General features: G+C 47.3%; 1 protein-coding gene across 15 annotated transcripts in view; it reads right to left on the bottom strand.

Annotated features, from left to right (window-relative positions):
- Positions 1 to 23,897, bottom strand: part of PTK2 (protein tyrosine kinase 2) — a 261,868-nt gene that overhangs the window by 122,192 nt on the left and 115,779 nt on the right. For all 15 annotated transcript variants that reach the window (XM_058668437.1, XM_058668443.1, XM_058668442.1 and 12 more), the window contains 2 exons: positions 9,574 to 9,653; positions 9,300 to 9,362 (listed from right to left, as the gene is read on the bottom strand). In XM_058668437.1, the coding sequence (XP_058524420.1) occupies positions 9,300 to 9,362; positions 9,574 to 9,653 (143 nt within the window). The remainder of the gene's footprint in view (positions 1 to 9,299; positions 9,363 to 9,573; positions 9,654 to 23,897) is intronic.

The raw sequence follows: 23,897 nt of genomic DNA, 5'->3' as shown, positions 1-23,897 counted from the left end.
TTTCTCCTTTGGCAATATGTCTAAGGCCTTGTCTACTGCCTTTGTTTAAATAACACTACACTGGTCCATCCAGTGCTGTAGCCTAGTGGCTAAAGCCCTTGCCTTGCATGCACCGGGGTCCCAAATGGGAGTCAGGTTGTGTTCCTGCAGCCCAGCTTCCCATCCAGCTCCCTGCTTGTGGCCTGGCAATGTAGTCGAGGACGACCCAACGCTTTGGGACCCTGCACCCATGTGGGAGTCCTGGAAGAGGCTTCTGGTTTTGGATTGGCGCAGCTCCAGCCATTGCGGCCACCTGGGAAGTGAATCAATGGATGGAAGATCTTTCTGTCCCTATTCTATCTGCCTTTCGAATAAAAACAATAAATTGAAAAAAACCAATACTTCATGGACATAATTCATCACATATTTAATGTTCAGGCAAAAATACGGCCAAAACTAACTTGAACATTGGACTAGAATGTGCAGCTTCACACAACCCTACAGGTTCTCAAGCATGAGTGTCTACGGTTTAAGACCACAACCAGCGGCTCCTGCCGCCCCAGTCTACGGCTGCGCGGTGTCCCTCCAAACTAACGAAGGCCTCTTCCAGCCACCCTGAGCCCACTGGTCAGCATCCCTCGGTCTCTCTAGAAGCCATGTATGCCAGGGGAACATGTGGGGACAAAGGCTCCATAAGACATGTACTATAGGCAGGTGTGCATCCTTAAGGGGCGGGGCTGGGGACATGCACAGCCCAGGGAGACAAAGACAGTGTGCAGCCCTCCCTTCCTAGCACTGCAGCACGCATTTACGGGGGAAGCTCCAGCAACCCCTGGATTCCAGAGGAAAGGATGGAAGTGATTGCACGAGCAGCTATGTACAGCCACCACCACTTCCTGCCCGATCTGCCAGCACCTCCAGCTTTCTTGTCTTATTTTAGGCATCTAAGGAAAACACTGGATCGCCAATGACAACAATGAGGAAAAAAAGAAAGAAAAACACCACAATTGTGATTAAGCTAATTTCCTTTTCTTTTTTAAGCTAATTTTCAATGTTCCTTTTTCAAGAAGGAACCAATCAAGCCTCAAGATGTCAGGCTTTTTTTTTTTCATACACATTACTTATTGATATTCTATTAACTACCAAAATCAGAGAAAACATACATTGGTCTTCTCGAGACTGGCTTGTTTTACTAACCATAATTCCCTCCAATTGCATCCAGTCTGTTGTAAAAAACAGAATTTCATTCTTTTCGATGGTTGAGTATCAGGTGTATACCACACTTTCTCAGTCCAGTCATCAGTTCATGAACTTCTGATTAATTTTATATTTTATCGGAGTTAAGCTGCTATAAAGTGGAGTTATGAAAGATTCTTTCAGGGGCTGGCTCACAGCTCAACTGGCTAATCCTCCACCATCAAGTGCCAGCACCCCTTATGTCCCAGCTGCTCCACTTCCCACCTAGGTTCTGTTTGTGACCTGGGAGAACAGAGGAGCATGGCCCAGGGCCTTGAGCCCCTGCACTCTGTGAGAGACCCAGAAGCAGCTCCAGCTACGGTGCCCCTCTGGGAAGTGAACCAGCACATGGAAGAGCCTTCAGTCTCTCCTCATAAACACATCTTTAAAGAAAACCCTCTTTCATATGCCAACTTCCTCTGGGTGGATCCTCAGGCGTGGCATGGCTTGGTCCTGTGGTAGATCCACTGTCAGGTGTGGAGGGCTCCATCCTGCACTAGTTTACAAGCCCACCGATGCTCTGTTGAGGTTCCTTCTCCACACCCTCAGCAGCACTCATTTGTCTGTTTGTAATTTCTGGGAGAACCGTCATTCTGAGGCACATCCCTCACGGCTACTGATCTGAGCATCTTCTCACGGGTATAATGTTTATTTGTATTTCATCCTTTGAAAAATGCCAGTCCATACCCTTAGCCCGATTTCTAACTGGACTGTTGGTCTTCCATTCTCAGGTTTCTGGGGCTTCTTATGCATTCTGGCTATTAATCCGGTCTCAGATCAGAGTCTGAAAACACTTTCTCCCAGGCTGTGTTGCCTCTGCTGTGCAGAAGCAGTGTACCCAGATGTAATCCTTTTTGTACTTTTGTTTCTACTGTCTGTGCTTCTGGAAATAACTTAAAAAAATGTACTTCCAAAATGTTCAGGGTTGGGCCAGACTGAAGACAGGAACCTGGAATTACATTCCAGTCTTTCAGATGGGCGACAGGCAAGCACGTGAGCCATCCTCCTCCGGTTTCCCAGGCACAGATACAGGGAGCTGGATCCCAGGAGAGCAGCCAGGCTCAACTGGCACTCATGGGAAGTTGGCGTCACAGACAGCAGCTTAACACCATACTGCTACACTATCAATGCTGGGTTGGATATTATTAAAATCTGGATTTGATCATGATCATACAGAAGGATAAAATTAAAACTAAAAAATAAAAGGATAGATATAGTTTATAAGTTTCTAACTCATTAGAGGAAAATCTGAAATAAAAATGCCAACTAAGAACGCAGTGTTTGGGGACGGCGTGGCGGTGGACTGGAATGGAGGCGTCCCCTGCCGCGCCAGCATTTCCTCCCAGCTAGCACGTCTCTGCTGCAGCTCCCAGCTGCCCCGTCTCTGCTGCAGCTCCCAGCTGCCCCGTCTCTGCTGCAGCTCCCAGCTGCCCCGTCTCTGCTGCAGCTCCCAGCTAGCACGTCTCTGCTGCAGCTCCCAGCTGCCCCGTCTCTGCTGCAGCTCCCAGCTAGCACGTCTCTGCTGCAGCTCCCAGCTAGCACGTCTCTGCTGCAGCTCCCAGCTAGCACGTCTCTGCTGCAGCTCCCAGCTAGCACGTCTCTGCTGCAGCTCCCAGCTAGCACGTCTCTGCTGCAGCTCCCAGCTACACGACTGGCAAAACAGCAGAAGGTCAAGTGCTTGACTCCCACAGCCACGTGGGAGACCTGGTGAAGCTCTTAGTTCCTGGCTTAGATTCAGCCCAGTCTTAGCTGTCAGGGCCACTGGGAGGGTGAACCTGGGGCTGGAATACCTCTCTCCCTGCCCACTATCCAGCTCTGATTTTCAAATAAACAAATAAATATATCTTTCAAAAAGTACAAAGTTTATTTGTATGATATGAGAAGTTAACAAGTAAATCCCAGTATGCCATCTATCCTAATAAATATGTATTGAATCTATCATAAATTTAAGAAACATAATTTAAAGAATCTAGCTGCATATTTAGTCTAGCTCTAAAAAAACTCATCCGAAATTAAAACCAAAAAATATAAGCTAGGCCAATGCTCATCTAAAGACAAAACAGTAAATATTTTAAAAAGTTATTAATAACTACCTATTATACAAAGAGGCTCACTAAATAATGAGGTTCAATTACCAAAAAGATACAAACATTCTGCTTACATTTAAGTAAAAGAGCATCAAAATCTGGAAAGAAAAAATTGGCAGACACAATAAGAAACTGACAAAGTCATTACACCGTAAATAGATACTCTAACACGTCTTTCTTACTTATTGATATGTCAAAGAGACAAAACACTAGTACCAATGGTTAAGAAGCCTGGTTACAAAAAGCCACATTCCAACATTTATAAACATGCATCACATAAAACACATGTCACACAATGCAAGTAACTGCGGAATCTGACTGGCAGGCACAAATGGTTCATTACACAATTATTTCAACTTTTCGTGGAAACTTTAGGCTAACTAGGGTTAACGGTCTAAAACTAATCCACAAACAAGTTTTCACAGTCAAGAAGCTGAAAATAACAGACCATGCTCTCTGATCATAACACCACTAAGCTAAACTTCACAGATAACATTCTGTAAGAATTTACAAACTCAAACAGAAGAGCAGAAATGAACCCACAAACACATTAGGCTATTCAATAATCGTCATCACTGAATGCTATACCAAGAAAATCAAAATCAGATCATGAAACTCAAAAACTGCAATGGACATAATCGGCAAGATTTTTTTACAGCATTAAAAAGACAACGTTCTCTCTGACAAAGGTCATGCACTGATGAAGACATGAGTGTGGAAAGAACATGCTGAACAAATACTGCAAGTACAGCAGTTCTATCAAAGACTTAAGATTATTAAGGAAAAAACATGCACAGTAGAAAAACTGATTAAAACACACAGTCCATTTACAAGGGAAGTCCGTTGCATTACCCAATGAAGGTCAAACAAGCGATCATTTATCATCTTGCATACAAGTATTGGCCAATTGAGCCAGAAAAAAATGGCAAGAAGCCTGAAGTGAACTTCCGCAATCCACAGCTCGTCCCCTGCAGTGCTACGGCCTCACTGGACAGACACGCCAGTGTCCTAGTGCACATTCAGTGTGTCCCCTGCAGTGCTACGGCCTCACTGGACAGACACGCCAGTGTTCTAGTGCACATTCAGTGTGTCCCCTGCAGTGCTACGGCCTCACTGGACAGACACGCCAGTGTGCTAGTGCGCATTCAGTGTGTCCCCTGCAGTGCTACGGCCTCACTGGACAGACACGCCAGTGTCCTAGTGCGCATTCAGTGTGTCCCCTGCAGTGCTACGGCCTCACTGGACAGACACGCCAGTGTCCTAGTGCACATTCAGTGTGTCCCCTGCAGTGCTACGGCCTCACTGGACAGACACGCCAGTGTGCTAGTGCGCATTCAGTGTGTCCCCTGCAGTGCTACGGCCTCACTGGACAGACACGCCAGTGTCCTAGTGCGCATTCAGTGTGTCCCCTGCAGTGCTATGGCCTCACTGGACAGACACGCCAGTGTGCTAGTGCGCATTCAGTGTGTCCCCTGCAGTGCTACGGCCTCACTGGACAGACACGCCAATGTGCTAGTGTGCATTCAGTGTGTCCCCTGTAGTGCTACGGCCTCACTACGTTCTCAACAGAAGGCTGAATTACAAGAACAGATGTATCTGCATATCCTTGCACTTATAGAAAAACCATGCACTGCACTCATTTGCACATACATGTCTACCTTAAAAAGGCAGCTACAAAGGTATTTATCAAGATGGTGAAGGTAGCTGTTGCTGTTTAAGAGTTAACAATTTCGCACTATTAATTTTTCAAAGTAGAACATATTATTACCATTGAATACACTTTAAAAGGGCCCAAATGCCCTTGAACAAGCAGCTCTTAAAGACAGCCCCTCCTCATCACCTATCACGCGCAGTGCTGTCCGTGCTGTGTACAGACACGGACCAGTGCAGAATGCCCACCTGTGCACCCACTCTCCGCCCTGAGAGAGAGCCAATTCTCATGAGTCCATGCTGTCTACATCACAAGCAACTGCAACGCTGTGTAGCCACATTCATTCATTTCTGTTCATCTACTCTGCTGCCATCTGCACTGCTGTAATTTCTAGAAATAAGCCATATTTACACTAACTTGAGTGCAAAACTCTGATCCTCATTTCAGACAGCTCTTGATACAAAGCACATCCCCCCCAGCTCACACTCACCACCTTCCCTGGACAAGTAATGGCTTTTTTATTTTTCCTTCTATCCAGCTGGCTGTTCTGCTGCTAACACATGCCAACACATGTTCAGGCCTCGACTGTCAGCTCGGAAACCACTAACAGTAAACTCGACCGGCTCCAGGCCTTCGGAAGACTGTGTTTTCAGAGTCGATCTTTCCGCTATCTTTCAGTGGCCTCTCCTGACCTCAACAGACATGAGGGAGAGCATGAGTCACAGTGACCTACTTTGGCAGTCCCTATACTAAGGCAAGCGACGCACACAGGTGTCCCTGAGCGCCGCCCAATGTGTGACACTATCCACACAGCCGGGCACCAACCTGGGCTCTTTCTGACTCTACGTCACTACTCAACCATCTACTGGACCTTCCCAGGCACCAGAACATCCTTGGGATACCACATGACATTTAAATTAGGAACCTGCATCTGAGATTTTTAATGCTGCTAGTATTAACAACATAAAAGACAAACTACATCGGTTCCCTCTCCCCACTTTGAAAAGCATGAATGCTCCCCTCAGGACCGACCAGCAACACCTTGCCCTCCGTTGGGACTGAGCTGTGCCCAGGAAAAAGCCACCCTCTGTTGCCCTGTCTCACGGTCACCTGAGCCCCAGCCCGGCCATCTGCACCTCACTGTGCTCCTGCTTACATTGTAGAGAGATGCCACAGTTTCTTGGTTCCCTACTTCAATGTTATCTTCTTCAATAGGACTCCAGTCTCATAAACATGGATTTTTAAATTACAAATCTTATGTCATTACTGTCCTGCTACAAACAACTCAGTGAGTGAGCAATGCGGAGGAAGCACGCCCAGCTCCTAGGTAAGGCCCTGGCCCTCTGCACACGTCCCGACCTTTGCTCCGAAGCACAAGGTCGGGGACAGGATGGGGGGCTGGGCCTGTACAAACGCTGTCCCCAGGCTGCCACTGGTTCCTTCACTTGCCATCTTTAGGGAAGCACTCACTTTTTAAAAATTTATTTTATTTATTTTTATTGAAAGGCAGATTTACAGAGAGGAGAGACAGAAATATTTTCTGTCCACTGATTCACTACCCAAGTGGCTGCAACGGCCAAAGCTGAACTGATTTGAAGCCAGGAGTCAGGAGCTTCTTCCAGGTCTCCCACGCGGGTGCAGGGTCCCAAGGCTTTGGCCGACCTGGACTGCTTTCCCAGCCACAGGCAGGGAGCTGGAAGGAAGGTGGAGCAGCCGGGACACAACCCTGCGCCCATAAGGGATCCTGACGCACGCAAAGCAAAGATCCCAGGCACTAGGCTACCACGTCGGATCTAAACCACTCATTGTTTAACACTCAGGTTATACAATATTTTTCTGAGGAATCACCTGAGCCTTCAAAAGCCACATTCCTACCCAAACCCCTCAGACACCTCTACTTGAGTTACAAAACTGCTTCAGCACCCATGCCTCTCTTTGTTGGTAATACGCTTCATAAGGATGAAAACTCTATACTAGGACTTCCTGATTCTTCAGCATTTAACCACTGAGGACTCAGTAGACACTGAATAATGCCTGGTAAATAGGATTAAGAAATAAAAAAGTGAACAAATGAACAGATAATCAGCCATACATGGAAAATGATTCCTAATTTTCTCAAACCTCGTTTAGAACTGAGGTAAAAAATATTCAGCAAACAAATGAATGAGTCCTTAAATGATTCCTCTAATTCTGTCAACTGTATCTCAAGGTATAAGAATGTAGCAATTTCTAAGCAAGATATCAAAACTGCAATGTATGGTATTATAATTTTTAAATGCAACTAATGGTATCACTATTGGTATACTGCTAAAGCAAGGGCAGAAAGTTCACCCTACTATTTTAATTCAGCTTTGGGCAGGTACTGTGGCACAGCACAGTCCTAGCTTGTAACGCTAGCACCTGACACAGGAATGCGCATGCCCAGCCTGTAACGCTAGCACCTGACACAGGAATGCGCATGCCCAGCCTGTAACGCTAGGATCTGATATGGGAATGCCCGTTCCCGGCCGGTAACGCTAGGATCTGATATGGGAATGCCCGTTCCCGGCCTGTAACGCTAGGATCTGATATGGGAATGCCCGTTCCCGGCCGGTAACGCTAGGATCTGATATGGGAATGCCCGTTCCCGGCCGGTAACGCTAGGATCTGGCACGGGAATGCCCGTTCCCGGCCGGTAACGCTAGGATCTGATACGGGAATGCCCGTTCCCGGCCGGTAATCCTAGGATCTGATACGGGAATGCCCGTTCCCGGCCGGTAACGCTAGGATCTGGCACGGGAATGCCCGTTCCCGGCCGGTAACGCTAGGATCTGATATGGGAATGCCCGTTCCTGGCCGGTAATGCCAATATGAATATAGCTGTTACACTTCAGTTTCAGCTTCCTGCCAACACATCCAGGAAGCCAGCAGATGACGGTCCAAATATGTGGAACACTTGCTCTAGTGGGGGCGACCCGGATGGAGCTCCAGGCTCCTGGCTGTGGCCTGGCCCAGTCCTGTCTGCTGAAACCGCTTTAGGCAAGGAAACAGCATTGGGACCTCTGTCAGCTTTCCTTTCAAATCGGTAAATCTCCTTTAAACATCTGAAATTCTACCTAATCAGATATCCTAGACACTCCACATGAATGGTAGGTATTCTTCTTAAACAAAAAAAAATCAATAACACTTAGCAACTGTCCACTGTGTACACACATAGAATCACAAACCTAATGCTTGTCTATTAAACTCAGAAGACACAAGAATTATGTCATGATTTCACAACTACCTTGTCACTAAATTGCAAAAAAAACCAAAATGTTTCTACCCAAATTTTTAAGTGATCATACTTTCCCAACAAAATCTTATTTTCAAGCTGGTGGGAGAATACACGGAATGGCACACAACAGTCCTAACAAACACCAAAGCCAGGGTGAACCTTGGCCTGGCACACAACATGTTGCTCAGGATGTCTGCACCCCAGCCTGGGGCTCCCGGGTCCAGCTTTCCACTACTGTGGACACTGGGGGGGCAGCGGGGCCCTTGCCACCCCATCGGAATCCCAGGCTGAGTTCCAGCTCCTGGCTTTTCCCGACCAAGCTCTGGCTTGTGCAGGCATTTGTGGAAGCAACCAGCAGACAGCTCCATCCCATCTCTCTCAACTGAAGATCTAAACCCATATGAACTTTTTCCATAGCAAAACCATCATAGACAACCTTTCATTAGATTTTATCAGACCTCCTAAACACCACAAAAATTTCCATTTCAATGAGAGTACAGCCAGAAAACGTTTGGCAAAATGTTAAACTACCGCTAAAGAAAATAAAACTAACCTTCACAAGGATATAACAACAATCAACGTTAACAAACATCCAAGCCACGAGTACAGAGCTCATGGCACTCCAAAACACAGCGCCCCTCCTGCACACACGTGAGGGGCGGAACATGCAAAGTTCATCACTGGAAACACCTTAACTTATTCTAAATTTTCTGCTGAACAAGCAATTCACGTATCTCCATTTATAAGAAAATTGGTAAATGTACATAAAATAAGTAATTAACACTCAATTTTAGAGTTCACTGCATATTTAAGAGTGAAACATCCCAAATTCAACAGAAAATTATTACATGGAAGTTAGTAGGTCAAATTATTAGTCTGTCTAAACATTAATCAACAAATTTATGTATTTGCCAATATAACTAAAGTCAAAAAGATTTTTTAAAACTTCCCAGGGGAGATGGAAGGGGAAATCCCTGAGTCTATGCAATACACCATGAAAATAAACAAAATAGAGAAAAATAATAAAATAAACTTCAATTAATTGAAAAACACTTTTCCTCTTCTCTACTGAAAGTTGCACAGTACTTACTCTAACACTTCATAATTGGACTTCTTTTCTAGCGCATTGCCCCTCATCTCCCAGTAGGATCTCCTGAAATGAGCGAAGACATACATGACTCACATGTATGTTGTTGTTTAAATGATAAAAACTGGGGGGAGATGTACTTAAGCAAATCACATGATTCACAATTCAAATCTTATTCAACATTTTATTGATAAATTTTATGAAAAATGAAAATACCCAGAAATTCCAAAACGAAAAAAGTAATGAATAAAACCAAAACACAAAGTTAGCAGCTTACCGAATTTCTAGACAACCCAACTTCAAAGCGATTTCCTGGTCCACCTGATCAGCCACCTCTGCCATGTAGTCACTCTTCACCTGCAATCAAACACGGCGTGTGAGGCGTGCTGCTCCAAGCCCGCTTATCGACTACCTGACACACTCATACACCACACCAGATACGGATAAAACAGGACCTACTGAGACATGCTCAAACAGCCCAAGACTAATTTAGTGGGCCATAGAGAAGCAACTAACATCTCAATCAGAAGGTGTTTTACCTCCTCCCATTCAAAGTGAAAAGAAAAAACCTCTATTTCCACAACTAACAGCAAATGAGCCAGAGCCCACCAGCAGTTTCACCCTCCAAACAAGGGCAAGGGGAATTGACACACTACGAAACTCACCTAACCATCAATTTTAAGTGATTAAACTTGGAAGTAATAACATAACTTTTTAGCAGAAAGAGACGAATCTAATAGAATTCTAGAAACACCTTCTGAGTGATGAATATGATTAGGAGGGTGGTGGACTGCTTTAAAGATGAAATATGTACAATCTTCTTACAGACTGGCATTAAAGGATAAAATATGTAACTGACTTTGATTCGAGAGAGCTCTCATTTTATTCCTATATTTTTATCTACTTGAAACACAGATCTTCCATTTGCTGTATCACCCCTCAAACACCTCCAACAGGTGGAGCTGGCAGTGGCCCAAGCATGTTCACCACCTTCCCATGTCCCCCAGGATGCAGCCGCAGGAAGTGGATCAGAACTGGAGGACCCAGGATGAAAACTGGCACTTGGTATGATACACAGCCATCCCAACCTGTGGAGACCAACAGCCTGTCCCAGGGGTCAACACTGACATAACAGATTAAGTCGGCCCCTGCAATGCCAACATCCCAGGATGGGCACCAGCTTGAGTCTTGGCTGCGGCACATCCAGTCCATCTCTCTGCTAAAACCTCAGGAAGCAGAAGATGGCCTAACTCCTTGGGCCCCTGCACCCATGTAGAAGACCCAGATGAAGTCCCTGCTTCCTGGCTTCAGCCTGGCCCAGCCACAAACACTGTGGCCATTTGGGAAGTGAACTAGCAGATAGAAAAAACTCTCTCTCTCTCTATAAATCTGTGCTTCAAATAAGTAAGATATATATATGTGTGTGTGTGTGTGTGTGTGTGTGTGTGTTTACTTTAATGACTGTGTATGTATATTTACTTATTTAAAAGCTTGCCCCAGAGTACTCATTCTAACTATAAAAATGTTACAAACTCTTGCCCCAAGAAGCATCCCACTGGCCTTGTTAGTACATCTGTATTATAAACGACGACACTCAGTCATAACATGAATTCCATTAAAACAAAAGGTTATTTTCTCTTGTTGAGTAAGTAGTTTTACACTTGTCTCAACACTGCCTCTTGGTCCTCAGAGGCTCAAGCATTTAGGGTCTGGTTCCTTTACAGAGAGAGCGTATACTGACCGCTGCCCCAGTGTCCATGAATACAATCTCCTGGCCAAAAGACCCTCCTGCACAACATCTCCATCCCCACATTGCACCAGCTTAGCTAAGTCTGCCTCAGGCTGCAGGGTTCGTCACAACACTCTTCTCTTTCAAAAACCAATGTTCCTTGTGTCCTATAACCCTCCACTTCAGTGTTCGGTTAGAGCAATCTCTGCTGAACCTACATCCTCTTTTGCTATGCTTACTGCTGGGCAGCTGGAAAAACTTCAGGGGAACCTTCCCCACAAGTCTAAAATAGCCACTTAAAAACATCTGGGAATCCAACAATATTTGTCTCAGAAGTTCCCAACACATAATTTCCTACTTTTTCCCACCAACATACCATATCTCTTCTTATACAGAAGTTACAAGGCACTAGACAGGAACTCTCTTCACCTCAGCAAAGGGATTAGGACAGGTGTGCATACTCAATGTACTCTTTCATTCTCTCAGGGTGCACTGTTGCCTTGCCTGGCAGCTGACAGTGTGGGCTTCTGCCTCTCAAGATCTTTATTTCTGCATCCTTATGCTGGGGATCAATACTGAATCAATGAGTGGGAAAATGAGAAACAAAGTACCCATCAAGCAGGGGCACTGTGTAAATATTAACTTCTGTGTTAACACTGACAAGCAACATATCTTTCTATTCCTTATGTACAGCATCACACATCTGATTAACTTGAACTGAATCAGTCAATGTGCCATGAAAAAAAAACAAAAGAAAAAAAAACAAAAACAAAAACAAACAAAAAAAAAACTTTAGTTTTGGGACTGGTATGGTAGCCTAGCAGTTAAAGTTTTCATCTTGCATGTGCCGGGATCCCTTATGGGCACCCATTTGTATCCTGGCTGCTCCATTTCCTTTTCAGCTCCCTGCTTGTGGCCTGGGCAAATAGTCAAGGACGGCCCAAAACCTTGGGACTCCGCATCCATGTAGGAGACCCAGAAGAAGCTCCTGGATCCTGGCTTTGGATATGCTCAGCTCCAGCTGTTGCAGCCACTTGGGGAGTGATTCAGTGGATGGAGGATCTTCCTCTCTGTCTCTCCTATCTGTATATCTGACTTTCCAATACAAAAAAATAAATCTTTAAAATAAAAAAAATGTTTTTAAAGCTGAATTCATACTACCTGCAAAAATAAAACATGAGAGAACTATTCTTGAAATGCTCACGGAAGAACCTCCGCACTGGGTTGGTCTCAGGGATGCAACCCACTGTGACACCTGACCGCAAGAGCAGCACACCACCAGCACCAAGTCCAACTCAGGGCCAAGGGCAGCCACTGCTTCACAAGGGGTGCTGATGCCAAATGGGACAAGGCACCCACAGACTCTCATACCCTGTCCTGCACTCTACCTCACCACAGCAATCAGCCCGCCCCGACAGGAGTCTGGACAGGCCCTGGCCACAGTGCTCCCTGAAGGCATCAGCACGGTCCCATCCTGAAGCTGGGCTTCAAGACTCAGGGCTCCTCATACTCAGTGGTCACCTCTGAACTACCTCCCTGCTACTAAATCCCAAAACAACTGCTTTCACTTGGCAAAGAAGAGAAATTTATCAGGCACTTAGGTACAGTACATCTACCTACAGCACCTGTACAGGCATTATACCCCTAAGAGTCCAAGCACACAAGGGGACTTCCTGTATGGATGCGAGCAGAGAAGCCAGGACATGAACCAGCGCTCATATGGGAGTCCCGGTGCATGCAAGCTGAAATTTAGCACTTCAGACATTGTGCTGGGGCTACATAATTTCAAAAGACACATAGTTCTTTCATTCCTTGGAACTTTTTTTTGCTAATATCTTCTAGTAATTTTCATCCAAAATAGAGCATTTGCATTAAAAGTCATCTTCAAGTAGCATATATGGTTAAGCCTCTGACCTCAGCGCTAACATCCCATATGGGCACCAGTTCAATTTGTGTCCAGGTTCCTCCATTTCCGATCCAGCTCCCTGCTGAATATCTGGGAAAGCAGTGGAGCATGGCCAAGTCCTTGGGCTCCTGCCCCTACGCAGCACATGCAGAAGGTGATCCTGGCTCCCAGCGTTAGAGCAGCCCCAGTGTCCCCTGCAGCCATAGGCAGACTGAACCAACAGATGAAAGGTCTCTTTCTCTTTCTTCACAATTCTTCACAAATACAATAATTTTTAAAAGTCATCTTCACTATTAGCTGGGATAACCCAGAGCAACCTGTGGCATACTTAACACTGGCTGGGAACAGGCCTGGTTGGGCAGCCTGGGGGAGGCCCTGGCTGGGTGGAGCTTACCACTAAGGGGCGCAGGAACTGGAAGGGGGCTGAGTTCTGGTTGGGTCACAGTTGTAATCCCTTGGCACAGATACGGATTCGGACTTGACGCACCATGCCAGGTTAGACCGCAGCACAGTTTGGTGCTCCAGAGGACCAGGATAGATGTGGGACGGGCTCGGCTAGGTTTCAACCCCATCTGAGCCATATATGAGATATATGTGGGTATGGACGAGCCGTGGCTGGGCTGAAACTCTCAACAGCAGGAATCAGAATGGATTGAAGAAAGGTGCTGGCCGAAGGCCCTGCTGGTATGCGTGAAGCCTGACATCAGGAAGGGGTCTGATGGAGGAATCTGAACAGTTCCTCTGACAGGACACTGACCCTACAAATAAACGCAGGAAGCATGGAGGTAAACAACCCAGCAGAGGATTTGGAAAGTGACCCGCTGGCATACACTTGGCTCGGGTTGGGGCAGACCAGGCTGAGTCAGTCCACGTTATCCACTGGCAAGCCCGAGCGCTGGAAATGTGTGGGGGCCTGGCCAGGTTTGGTTGCGATAAAAAAACAGTACAAAACACAAAATGCCAAGGCGAAGTGGCCTGTGCCAGTAGGGAATGCAGCACCCAACCAGCACACCTCCCACTGGTTTAGGTGAGGGACGAGTGTGTGGGTGAGTGTGTGATGGGCAGAGCCGGGGAGAGTTGCAATACTCATTGGCTCCAATGGAGGTCGGGGCTCAGAATAGATCCAACCCAGGGGTTACAATCACCAGCTGATCGGAGTGATGGACTGTGGCGGGCACTGTGCTTACTAGTAGTGCATGTAGGAGCCTGGACTGGGAATGCCTCAGAGTTTCTTAGGGGATTCCCCTGAACAAAATGGAGGAATCAAAGCATTACCCAAGAAAAGATGGAAGATGGAGCAGATCAATCAACCACCTCAGCTTTATGCTTCCAGCGGAAAACTGGACAAGGGGAAACTCTAAGATAGACTATGTCAATCAGTGGACTCTGCACCAGCCTCATCGTACCTGGACTGTTGCTGATGATATGTTGGAGCTTCTAATTGATAGAGGTGATGCTCTGCTGGCTCTACCTTCAAACCTGAGAGGGCCTCCCTAAGAGGCCGTTGAACTTGACTGGACAGTGGGATGCTGGACTCTGTATGGAGTGAGCCTGTAATTAGGGAATCCCAACGGATCCTGAGCTGTGGTGAAGGAATTCACCATGGGGCAAGGGTTTGGGGTGAAGGGGGGAGAATCCCAGTACCTATGAAATTGTGTCATGTAATACAATGTAATTAATGAATAAAAAAAAAAAACCTCAGTACTGAAAAAAAAAAAAAGAATAGAGTACTGTGATTTTAAATATTATCCAAGAAACTCCTGTCCATTTGTCACCTTTGGAACCTGAGACACAATCTCTTACTGAACTCCCAAGTATGAGTTACAGCTCATATAAGTAATATAATTAGAAATAAATGTAGATATTATTAAAAAAAAAAGTCATCTTCACTATTAAACTACTGCTGAAACAAAATGAAGCACACCCAACACCATTCTGTGTGGAGAGTAACAGTCAAGGCATCCCACTGGTCTGTAGCACATCCTGCTGGGGGCCTGAACAAACAAGCCACAGGATGCCGAGGACAAACTCCAGACCTTGGGGAGGAGACCAGAACACCTCCATGCTGGGGGACAGACTTGGGTTTTGAGTACGCTCGTTAGAATGCATTTTTGTAACTATAAAAATAAAATGCCTAGAACCACACACACACAGTTAACTTTGTACAAAATGAACAATGCTGAACTCTCAATGGGGTCTGCAGTCTGGTCAGTAGTGCGCTGCCTGTCAGTTTCCCTAATTCTATGTTGTACTGTATCATGACTGTTAGTAATGATCTATGTACATCTCAAAACTTACTAACTATACACATGTACGGATTTTTTTTTACTGTATATGAAGTATGCCTCGATAACATGAAATTTAAAATCTAGACTGGAAATGGAGGGGTGTTTTGGGAAGCACCGCTCACCTCAAGAACAGTTTCCTGAGCCAGGAGGCAGGGCACTGTGCAGAACATCCTCCACCGAGCCTGCACTGCCCCAAGACTGCAAACACACCCAGGCAAGGTCTTTTTTGAGCACTGGCTCTCTGGCCTCTTGGAAACTGACTTCTGTTCTAGAAACTGCTTTTGCACAACTGAAGCTTTGAACTTCAATCTGATCTCCACTTGCAGGAACATCTGGCCACCTGTGGGCACTGGTCATCCCCGCCAACACTGATGACAACAAACACGTGCTCCCTCTGTCGTCTGGGGCTTCAGCAGCCGCGATCAGCCCAGCAGGCCCTGTGGGGACCTTAGCACCAGGCCTTGGCCAGGGCCCCGGGCACTCTGTGGAGCAATTCCACAGGGAAATTCTGGAAAGGCTCCGCTCAACTGCCCCCAACTTGGTACAAGCACGCTACCTGCTATTCATCTTCCCAAGCATCCTGTAGCTGTAAATGTCCCATCTAATGGGTCACCAGGCAGGAGGCTCCAAGGACGCCCAAGGCAGGAATGTTCCGACCAAGCAGGAGCATGTCAAAGACATTAACTAAAGGCCAATCTAAAACTCTGGCCAGGATGGAGAACTACCTGAAAATAACCATTTCTGTGTTTACAGAAGCATGAAGAATAACTGTGGAATGAATGTATAAACATGATAGTTTGCCCAAGTCTTCATGAGTCAGAAGTGTGTTCCCTTAAGCCATTAAAATTACACAAGACAGGAAAGAAGAAATGTTTTAAATTAAAATACGCCACTTTACAACTATCTGTCTGAACACAGTATTAAGACTAAACAAAGTACCTTCTGATGATGTAGTTATCTGAATGATAACTGCAAAAATAGAAAAGAGAATGAGGCTTACACAGCTGATCAGGATGGGAAAGACTGAGGGTTGGGAGGAGTGGGCGTGATCACGTTTCCAGGGAGGTGGGAGATAAGGGGAGAAAACACAGCAGCTTTCCACCCTCCAAGCACCCGGGGATGGGGAGTGGCCACCCAGTACTGACCCAGGTCCTGCTGTGGTGACCGCTCCGAGAGCTCTGCCCACATGGTTTCAACAGTTCTGAAATGTTGTTGATCTCACCAAGCCAAGATGAGGGAACACTTTAAATGTTCACTGACTGACATAGTCCACCTTAGAGTCCATTCACCCAGATATTTCCTGTCATCGTTGGGCTGGGTTACATGTCCACTTTATACTGTAGTCCTTCTACTGCAATGGTGACAGATGTCTTCTGCAGACCCCCATGGGCTGCAACATCTCTGCGTGGATCTGGGCCAGCCGTCCACTACTCCATCTTTTCTACGGAGGAGGACCCGTTCTCACAAGTGGGCCCAAGGCCCTGGGCCAGGCGACGCAGATCCCACTGGAGCCCCACCCCGGGGTTCACGGAACCTTTTATTGAAAACTCAGATTAACAGAGAGAAGGAGAGAAAAAGATCTTCCATCTGCAGGTTCACTCCCCAAGCATCCGCACGGCCAAAGCTGAGACGATCTGAACCCGGGAGCCGGGAGCTTCTTCCGAGTCTCCCACATGTGTGCAGGGTCCCAAGGCTTTGGGCCGTCCTTGACTGCTTTCCCAGGCCACAAGCAGGGAGCTGGAAGGGAAGCGAAGCAGCCAGGATACGAATGGGTGCCCATATAGGATCCTGGCACATGCAAGGTAAGGACTTTAGCCACTAGGCTACCATACCAGGCCCAATGATTTAATTTTTTAAGAGCACTAAGTGGGTATACTCTTGTAAGTCTTAACTTATTTTTAGGAGCAAACAATGAAAACTTCATGCTAAGCAACAGCTACTTCAGGGATAATAGGTTCAATGATGCAGAATGCAGCAACAACAATGCAAAGTTAATTAACAGGACAGTGGCCTGCTTGGCTAAACACAGCTTTTGTATTAATGGCCACAATCAGGGACCAAGGCTTGTTAATCAAATAGTATTTAAACCTATGAAAGTTGAGAGAAAGAGAAATGAAACGCTATGCATCAAAGAAAAGCAGAGTTACAATACACATTTTTTGGTGTCAAATAAGCCAGTCATTTTATTGTCAAAGATTATTTCTTGGTGTATAACAGATTCTAGTTTATTTTCACTGAGATCAGTATCATCAAGGGTATTACAAAGTGAGTCCAAAACAATGCATGAATCATATGAGGTGTCTCACATTGGCAGTAACATGCAGGACATCTCTGACTGAAATCAGGAATATGCCTAATAAGAACCAAGCAGCACTCCAACATGCAAACTCTCAGATCTCCACTGATTCTGTGTTCCTCCCAGAATCCCACAATACACAGTAAGGAAATGGGACAGTTTATTGTCACCTAGTTCCTTCACTCCTCTAGGACAGGAACGGTAGTAGAGAGAAACTAAACATAATTGTTTCTACTGGGACGAAATATGCAAACATTAAAAACAGTAACACTTCTAAAATAGAAATCAAAATGGGTTACCAAGAAATGTTCCTTCTCTGTGTGCCAAACACGTCAGAGTTCTCTGTTATGTCAGTTCAGTGTACCCTCACAGCTACCCATCCAGTTCCCTGCTTGTGGCCTGGGAAAGCAGCTGAGGATGGCCCAAAGCCTTGGGACCCTGCACCCGTATGGGAGACCCGGACGAGGCTCCAGGCTCCTGGCTTCGAATAGGTTTGGTTCCGGCCATTGCGGCTTACTGTGTTCTTGGTCAGCGAATGGAGGATCTTCCTCTGTCTCTCCTCCTCTATGTATATCTGACTTAAAGATAAAAATAAATAAATCTGAAATACACACACATATCCCACCCTAGTATTCCAAGATAATGATATTTGCAGGACTGCTGCAGCCATTAAGGATATTTTAAAGATGCAAACAGCAGACGCCCACCAACGAGAGAATGAATAAATACATTATAATATATAAATATAACAGAATACTTAACAATAGAAAAAAACAGAAATCTCAAAATTATCACACTGAGAAAAGAAGTCTTAACTAAAATACACCACACAGAAGAATTTAGTAGAAATTCTAAATCAAGTGAAACTCAACTACACTGGGACAAGCATGGGAGGAGTGGCTGCCTCCTAGCGGCTGGGCCAGCGCTGAAGGGAAAGTGTCTGGGGTAACAGCTGGAGTCTGTGTCCTGATAGAGGACATACTTAATAGCCAAACAAAACTATTGCAGTTAATGATATGCATGATGAAGAATAACTGTAATTTACTTGAAATGCACCAAAATTAAGGTGAATGAACGTCCAAATACAGGAGGTGATAAGACGTGTAAATGCCAAGGGCTCATCACACAGTTCTTACTGCATGACAGCACTGCAGCATGGTGCACCTACAGTGACAAAGTCTTAGCCCCACAGTTCAGGATGAACCTGCAGGGAAGGTAGCCAGTGTAGGCCATGAGGCTCGCACTCAAGACCCGCACCTTCTTAGATACTGCTAAGCACAGCTGATGTTCCCCTCTGGCCTGCTGCTGCTGCGTGGTTAAGGTCAGAAGGACAGAGGAGTCCAACAGCTATAGGGCCTGACCAGGTCCAGCAGTGTCGGATCTGGGTGAGAACGCAAAGGAAAGAGGTAGGAAGGGTGGGACCACAAGATCATGCAAGCCAAGCTCGGAGGAGCCCAAGCTGTGAGTCACAGGCAAGGAGGCCCACACTGAGAACTGCCTGGCCCTGAGACCCCTATAAAAGAAAGGCCCTTAAGGCTACTCAGAGATCCCGTGGAAACAGTCCCTAGAATCACAGCCAAACTCTCCATCCAGGCCCTAAAGATCAGCACAGCAGGAACTAAAGCAGTGAGGAGCTCCAAGGAGCTGCTGGCTGTGAGAGTCAGAGCAAGGTCAAAATAGCAAGTGCAGGGAGACGCGCAGAGCACAAAAAAGCAGACAAAGCAACCGATAAAGATGGTGAAAGGGAGGGGAGGGGAGGGGAGGGGAGGGGAGGGGAGGGGAGGGGAGGGGAGGGGAGGGGAGGGGAGGGGAGGGGAGGGGAGGGGAGGGGAGGGGAGGAAGGAAGACAGGAAAGGAGGGAGGAAGGAAGACAGGAAAGGAGGGAGGGAGGAAGACAGGAAAGGAGGGAGGGAGGGAGGGAGGGAGGGAGGGAGGGAGGGAGGGAGGGAGGGAGGGACCAAGGGAAACTCCCTCCAACCCCACCCAGGAAAGCATGTATCTGGTGTGGGTTAGGATGTGGCGGGGGACAACGGAATCCAGTATCCAAGTGCCTGGCTCCACCTTTTATTCTAGTTTTCCTGCTCCTATGCACCCGGGGGAGCAGCAAGTCGAGCCACCGCTGCAGCAGCCCCTGGGGGAGCACTGAGCAGGCAGCTCTCATTGGGTAACATCCCAGGTTCCCAGCTCCAGCTATTTTGTGTAAACACCTGAGGAGACAACTGACGCATTTGAAAAATAATCTTTCCCTGCTTGTCTCTTCCATGATATCAACATAAAAACTAAACAGATTCTTTAAGAAGGAGATACTGACTAATCTGAGCTACAGAACAGAGAACAGCTGAAAACAGGAAAAAGGTGTTAACAGCTACAAAGGGATACACTGATAAGCTGTAATAAAGATCTAAACTGAAAGAATAATGAAGACATGAGAAATGGCCACATCTGAAAAGACTTCAACTTAAGATGGGGTGGATGAAAAAGAGGCGAACCCCAGAGGTGCCCATACCACAACACGGAGGTGCCCATACCACAACACGGAGGTGCCCATACCACAACACGGAGGTGCCCATACCACAACACAGTGGTGCCCATACCACAACACGGAGGTGCCCATACCACAACACAGTGGTGCCCATACCACAATACAGATTAGGGGAAAGAAATGCACAGCTGCTTTGTAAGGAAACCACAAAACACTGGAGTTTGACCTCGGTGGCTCTGGTGACAGCAGCCCTCCTCATGGTGGCAACCCACCTGCGGAGGGTACCCGGGCCAGGTCAGACCCAATGCACGGGACTGGGCCCATGGGCACCGTCACCACACAGAGACTGAGTCCTGGGCTTTGGGTGGCCAGTGAGCCTATCTGGCACCAGGCTCTGCCTGCTGGCCGCCCGACGTTGAATTCTACAGTTTTTTCGGGGTATGTAATTGCTGCCTAGGGCCATCCAGCGATAAGGCTAGTGTGAGTGCAGGTGAGGGATGAATTCTGTGTGATTCCCAGCAATGGAACTTTCTGGCAAGTATGGGGACTGAGATCTGAGGATTTGGTGGGGCAGAGTCCATAAGCTCTAATTGGGCCAGACTGATTCATTAAGCCACATGGGAATCCTGAGACAGGTTGCTAGCGTAGAGCATCACTGACTGCCACACACCATTCCATAGAAAGCTGTGGCTGGGGGACCTGTCTGGCAGGGCTAGGTACCAGTACCTGACTGAGTGGAGGAACGGGGGATGGGTCACACTTGGCAGGGTCAGGACACTAACCCGCACGCGAGAGAACCAGGTCCAGGGGTAGATTCTGTGGGGGAAGTGTGGGCCCAACCCTATGGAAATACAAGTCCTGCTGGTTAGCTCGTGAGCCGGGGTGGTGATGGGCTGAACTTGGTGTGACCATGGAACCTGCCACCACTATGGGTAAAGGAACTGACAACAGGCTGGGCAGGTCAAGGCAGCAGCACCTGAAGGTGCACCCTAAAACAGGATGTGGGTTGGGCCGAACTGCAACTGGAAGGGGTCGGACCAGGCAGGACCAAGCAAACCTTAACTCACAAAGAACAGAAAACAGGATGGAGCACAGGTCATGTCTAGCTAGGCTCTTACATTGACTGGTCTGCGTGAGCCAGGGATACTAGGCCACAGCAATGAAGGCAAAGGCTGAGACAGGAGAGGAGCTATGCCAAGCTGGGTCAGAGCAACCACTGGCATGCGCATAATCTCGGGCTGGGGACAGGCCCAAATTGGGGAGCGAAGAAGACACCCTCGCTGGGTTGGGGTTCCCACTGGTGAGTGCGGGGGCTGGAGTGGGAGCTGCGTTCTGGTATGGACATGGCTGCAGTCTCCCTTGGCACAAGAGTGGACTAGGACTGGATGTATCAGGCAGGGCTAGACTCCAGCGCCATCTGGTGCTCTGGAGGACCAGGGTAGATGTAGGATGGACTAGGCTAGGTCTCTGCCCCTACTGAGCCGTGTGTGAGCCATGTCTGGGTATGGAAGAGCTTTGGCTGGGCTGAATCATCCAACTTAAGTAAGGACCAGAATGGGTTGAAGATCAGTCAGGAAAGGCCACTGTTCCTAACAGGACAGGAGGTGGACTGAGTAGGGCTGGCTCATGAACCCACCACTATGTACAAGATCTGGAAAAGGGAGAGGTTTGAGGGAGGAGCTTGGGAAACTCTTCTTTCAGGACACAGTCCCTGCAGGTGAGCACAAGAACCACGATAGGGAGCAGCCAGACCAGGCCAGGGAAAGGTACCCAACAGCATACCTTTGGCATAGGCTGGGGGCAGACCAGGCTGAACCAATTCACATCACCCACTGGCAAATCTGAGCACCAGAACAGAGTGTGGGTCGGCCAGGTATGGTTGCAACATATATCAGTGCACGTTACGTCTGGGATTGGATGCCTGGTGGGCTGGGCTAGGCTATAACCCTCACCGGCATCAGCTGGAATTGGGGGTGGACGGGGCCGGGCCAGGCAAAAACACACACTGGCAAATAACATGGTGAGGTGGGCCGTACCAGATGCGGCTGCAATGCCCAAACAGCACACATGCGAAACAGGGAGGCAGGGGGCAAAGCCGGTAGCGGGAATGTGGGCTCCCCTGCTGGACAGCCACTCCCACTGGAGAGTGTGAGCTGTGATGGGGCAGACATGAACAGGGAGGGCCAAAACACCTGTGGGCCTCATGTGAGCCGGATTAGGGAAAAGCCAGGCTGGGCTGATTGTTCCGACTGGTACAAGCATAAATTAGAGTGGATGAAGTTGGCTGGACTTTGCCTCAGCATCAGTTGACAAAGGCTGGCATTGGAAACTAATTCTGCCCGGTTAAACCGCACAGCCATCTGGAGACTGCATAATCCAGGAGTGGGAGTGGCCCAGGAAGGAAATAGTGGGCACCTCCCTCGTGGGTTACTACTCCCACTGGAGAGCACGAAAACCAGGACAGGGGCAGGGTGGCTAGACAGAAAGGCACCCGCCAGTATGTGTGTGGGTTGGATAGTAGAGCTGGTTGGGTTGAACTACACTTCAAGGCCCATTGACATGTACGAGAGCTAAATGGGATGTGGGACACACTGAACAAGTCGGTGGTACATACTGGCAAGCACGGAAACCAGGGTAGGGGGCGGGCCTGGTGGGGGTTATGGGGAGTCGCCTCGACTAGGCTGCAGCTGGTTAGTATGAGGGCCGAGTATGAAGTGGGCAGGATCGGGCTGGACTGCAACAACCACTGGTTCGTGTCGAAGACTGGGCTGGAAACAGAACTGACCCAGCAATTGCAACCACCAGCATGTGCATGAGCTGATTGGGGCGACAGACGATGCTGGACCCTGTACTGGCAAGCACACACAAGAATCAGGTGTGGGATCATCTCAGATGAAGGTTCTCTGGGGATCCCTCCAACTGAACAGGTGATCTCAGAACCCCAACCATGAAGAGACTATGTCAGCCTGTGGATTCTGAATAGATTTCATCACGATTGGAGAGGCAAGATTGGCAGCAATTCAGAACTGTTGATGTATCAAAACTGTATGAGCAGGACCTCGGAGCATGCCCCACGTCAGGGACGTGGGAAGGGTGGGAGGCTGGGTGGGGCTTTTTCCTTTATTTCTTCCCTTACCCCAGATACAGAAAAAAATAAATATTAGTGTGGAAACAATGGTCTTATTCACTTTCCTGTAGTTCTTGACCCTTTGTGCCCTAATCAACTATGTAAAGATTATCAAATTAAAAGAATTTTTAAAAAAGTAACTACAAAACACCAAAGACAAAAAAATCCCCAAGTCATTCAAACAGAGAAGCCAGATCCCCTTGACAGAAGGAAAGCTCCCCTCTCAGAGCACTAACCACCCACCCCGACAGCATCCTCAGCAACACTCCCTTCAAATGGAAAAAACAGCTCACACAAGATTTCAACTGTTCAATCAGTAAACTCTTCAACTCATTCTTATTTATTAGTTATCTGTGCCAAACAGGTAGAGAAACCATTACTGAAGCTGAGACTTTAACAAAATCTGATCCATGTCAAATGAACCAGTCTCTAACTCCAAAGTGAAAGTATTTTGGAAATGAACCCAAAGGGGCAATTTTTTTTTAAATCACCTGCATTTGCTTCAATGGAGGTTAGCCAAGTATCCAGACCAATGTACTTACTGAAACCAAGTAAAAATTATGGGCAAAATGCTTTTAGAAAACTTTCTTGAATACCTCCATGAGCTAGAAACCAAAAACAATTCAGAGCAATTACAGGAATACAGAGGCCTGGGGGAGGACTACGGTCAGGGCAGAACTGAAAACCACAGACACAGATTTTCAGGCAAGGCAGCCAGCAAACAGAAGACGGTGACCTGCATGTGGTGGAAGAACACGAGGCAAGGTTGGGGC

This window comes from Ochotona princeps, chromosome 9 (genome assembly GCF_030435755.1).
Source record: "Ochotona princeps isolate mOchPri1 chromosome 9, mOchPri1.hap1, whole genome shotgun sequence".
NCBI lineage: Eukaryota > Metazoa > Chordata > Mammalia > Lagomorpha > Ochotonidae > Ochotona > Ochotona princeps.
This window is presented reverse-complemented; position numbering and strand designations above follow the sequence as displayed.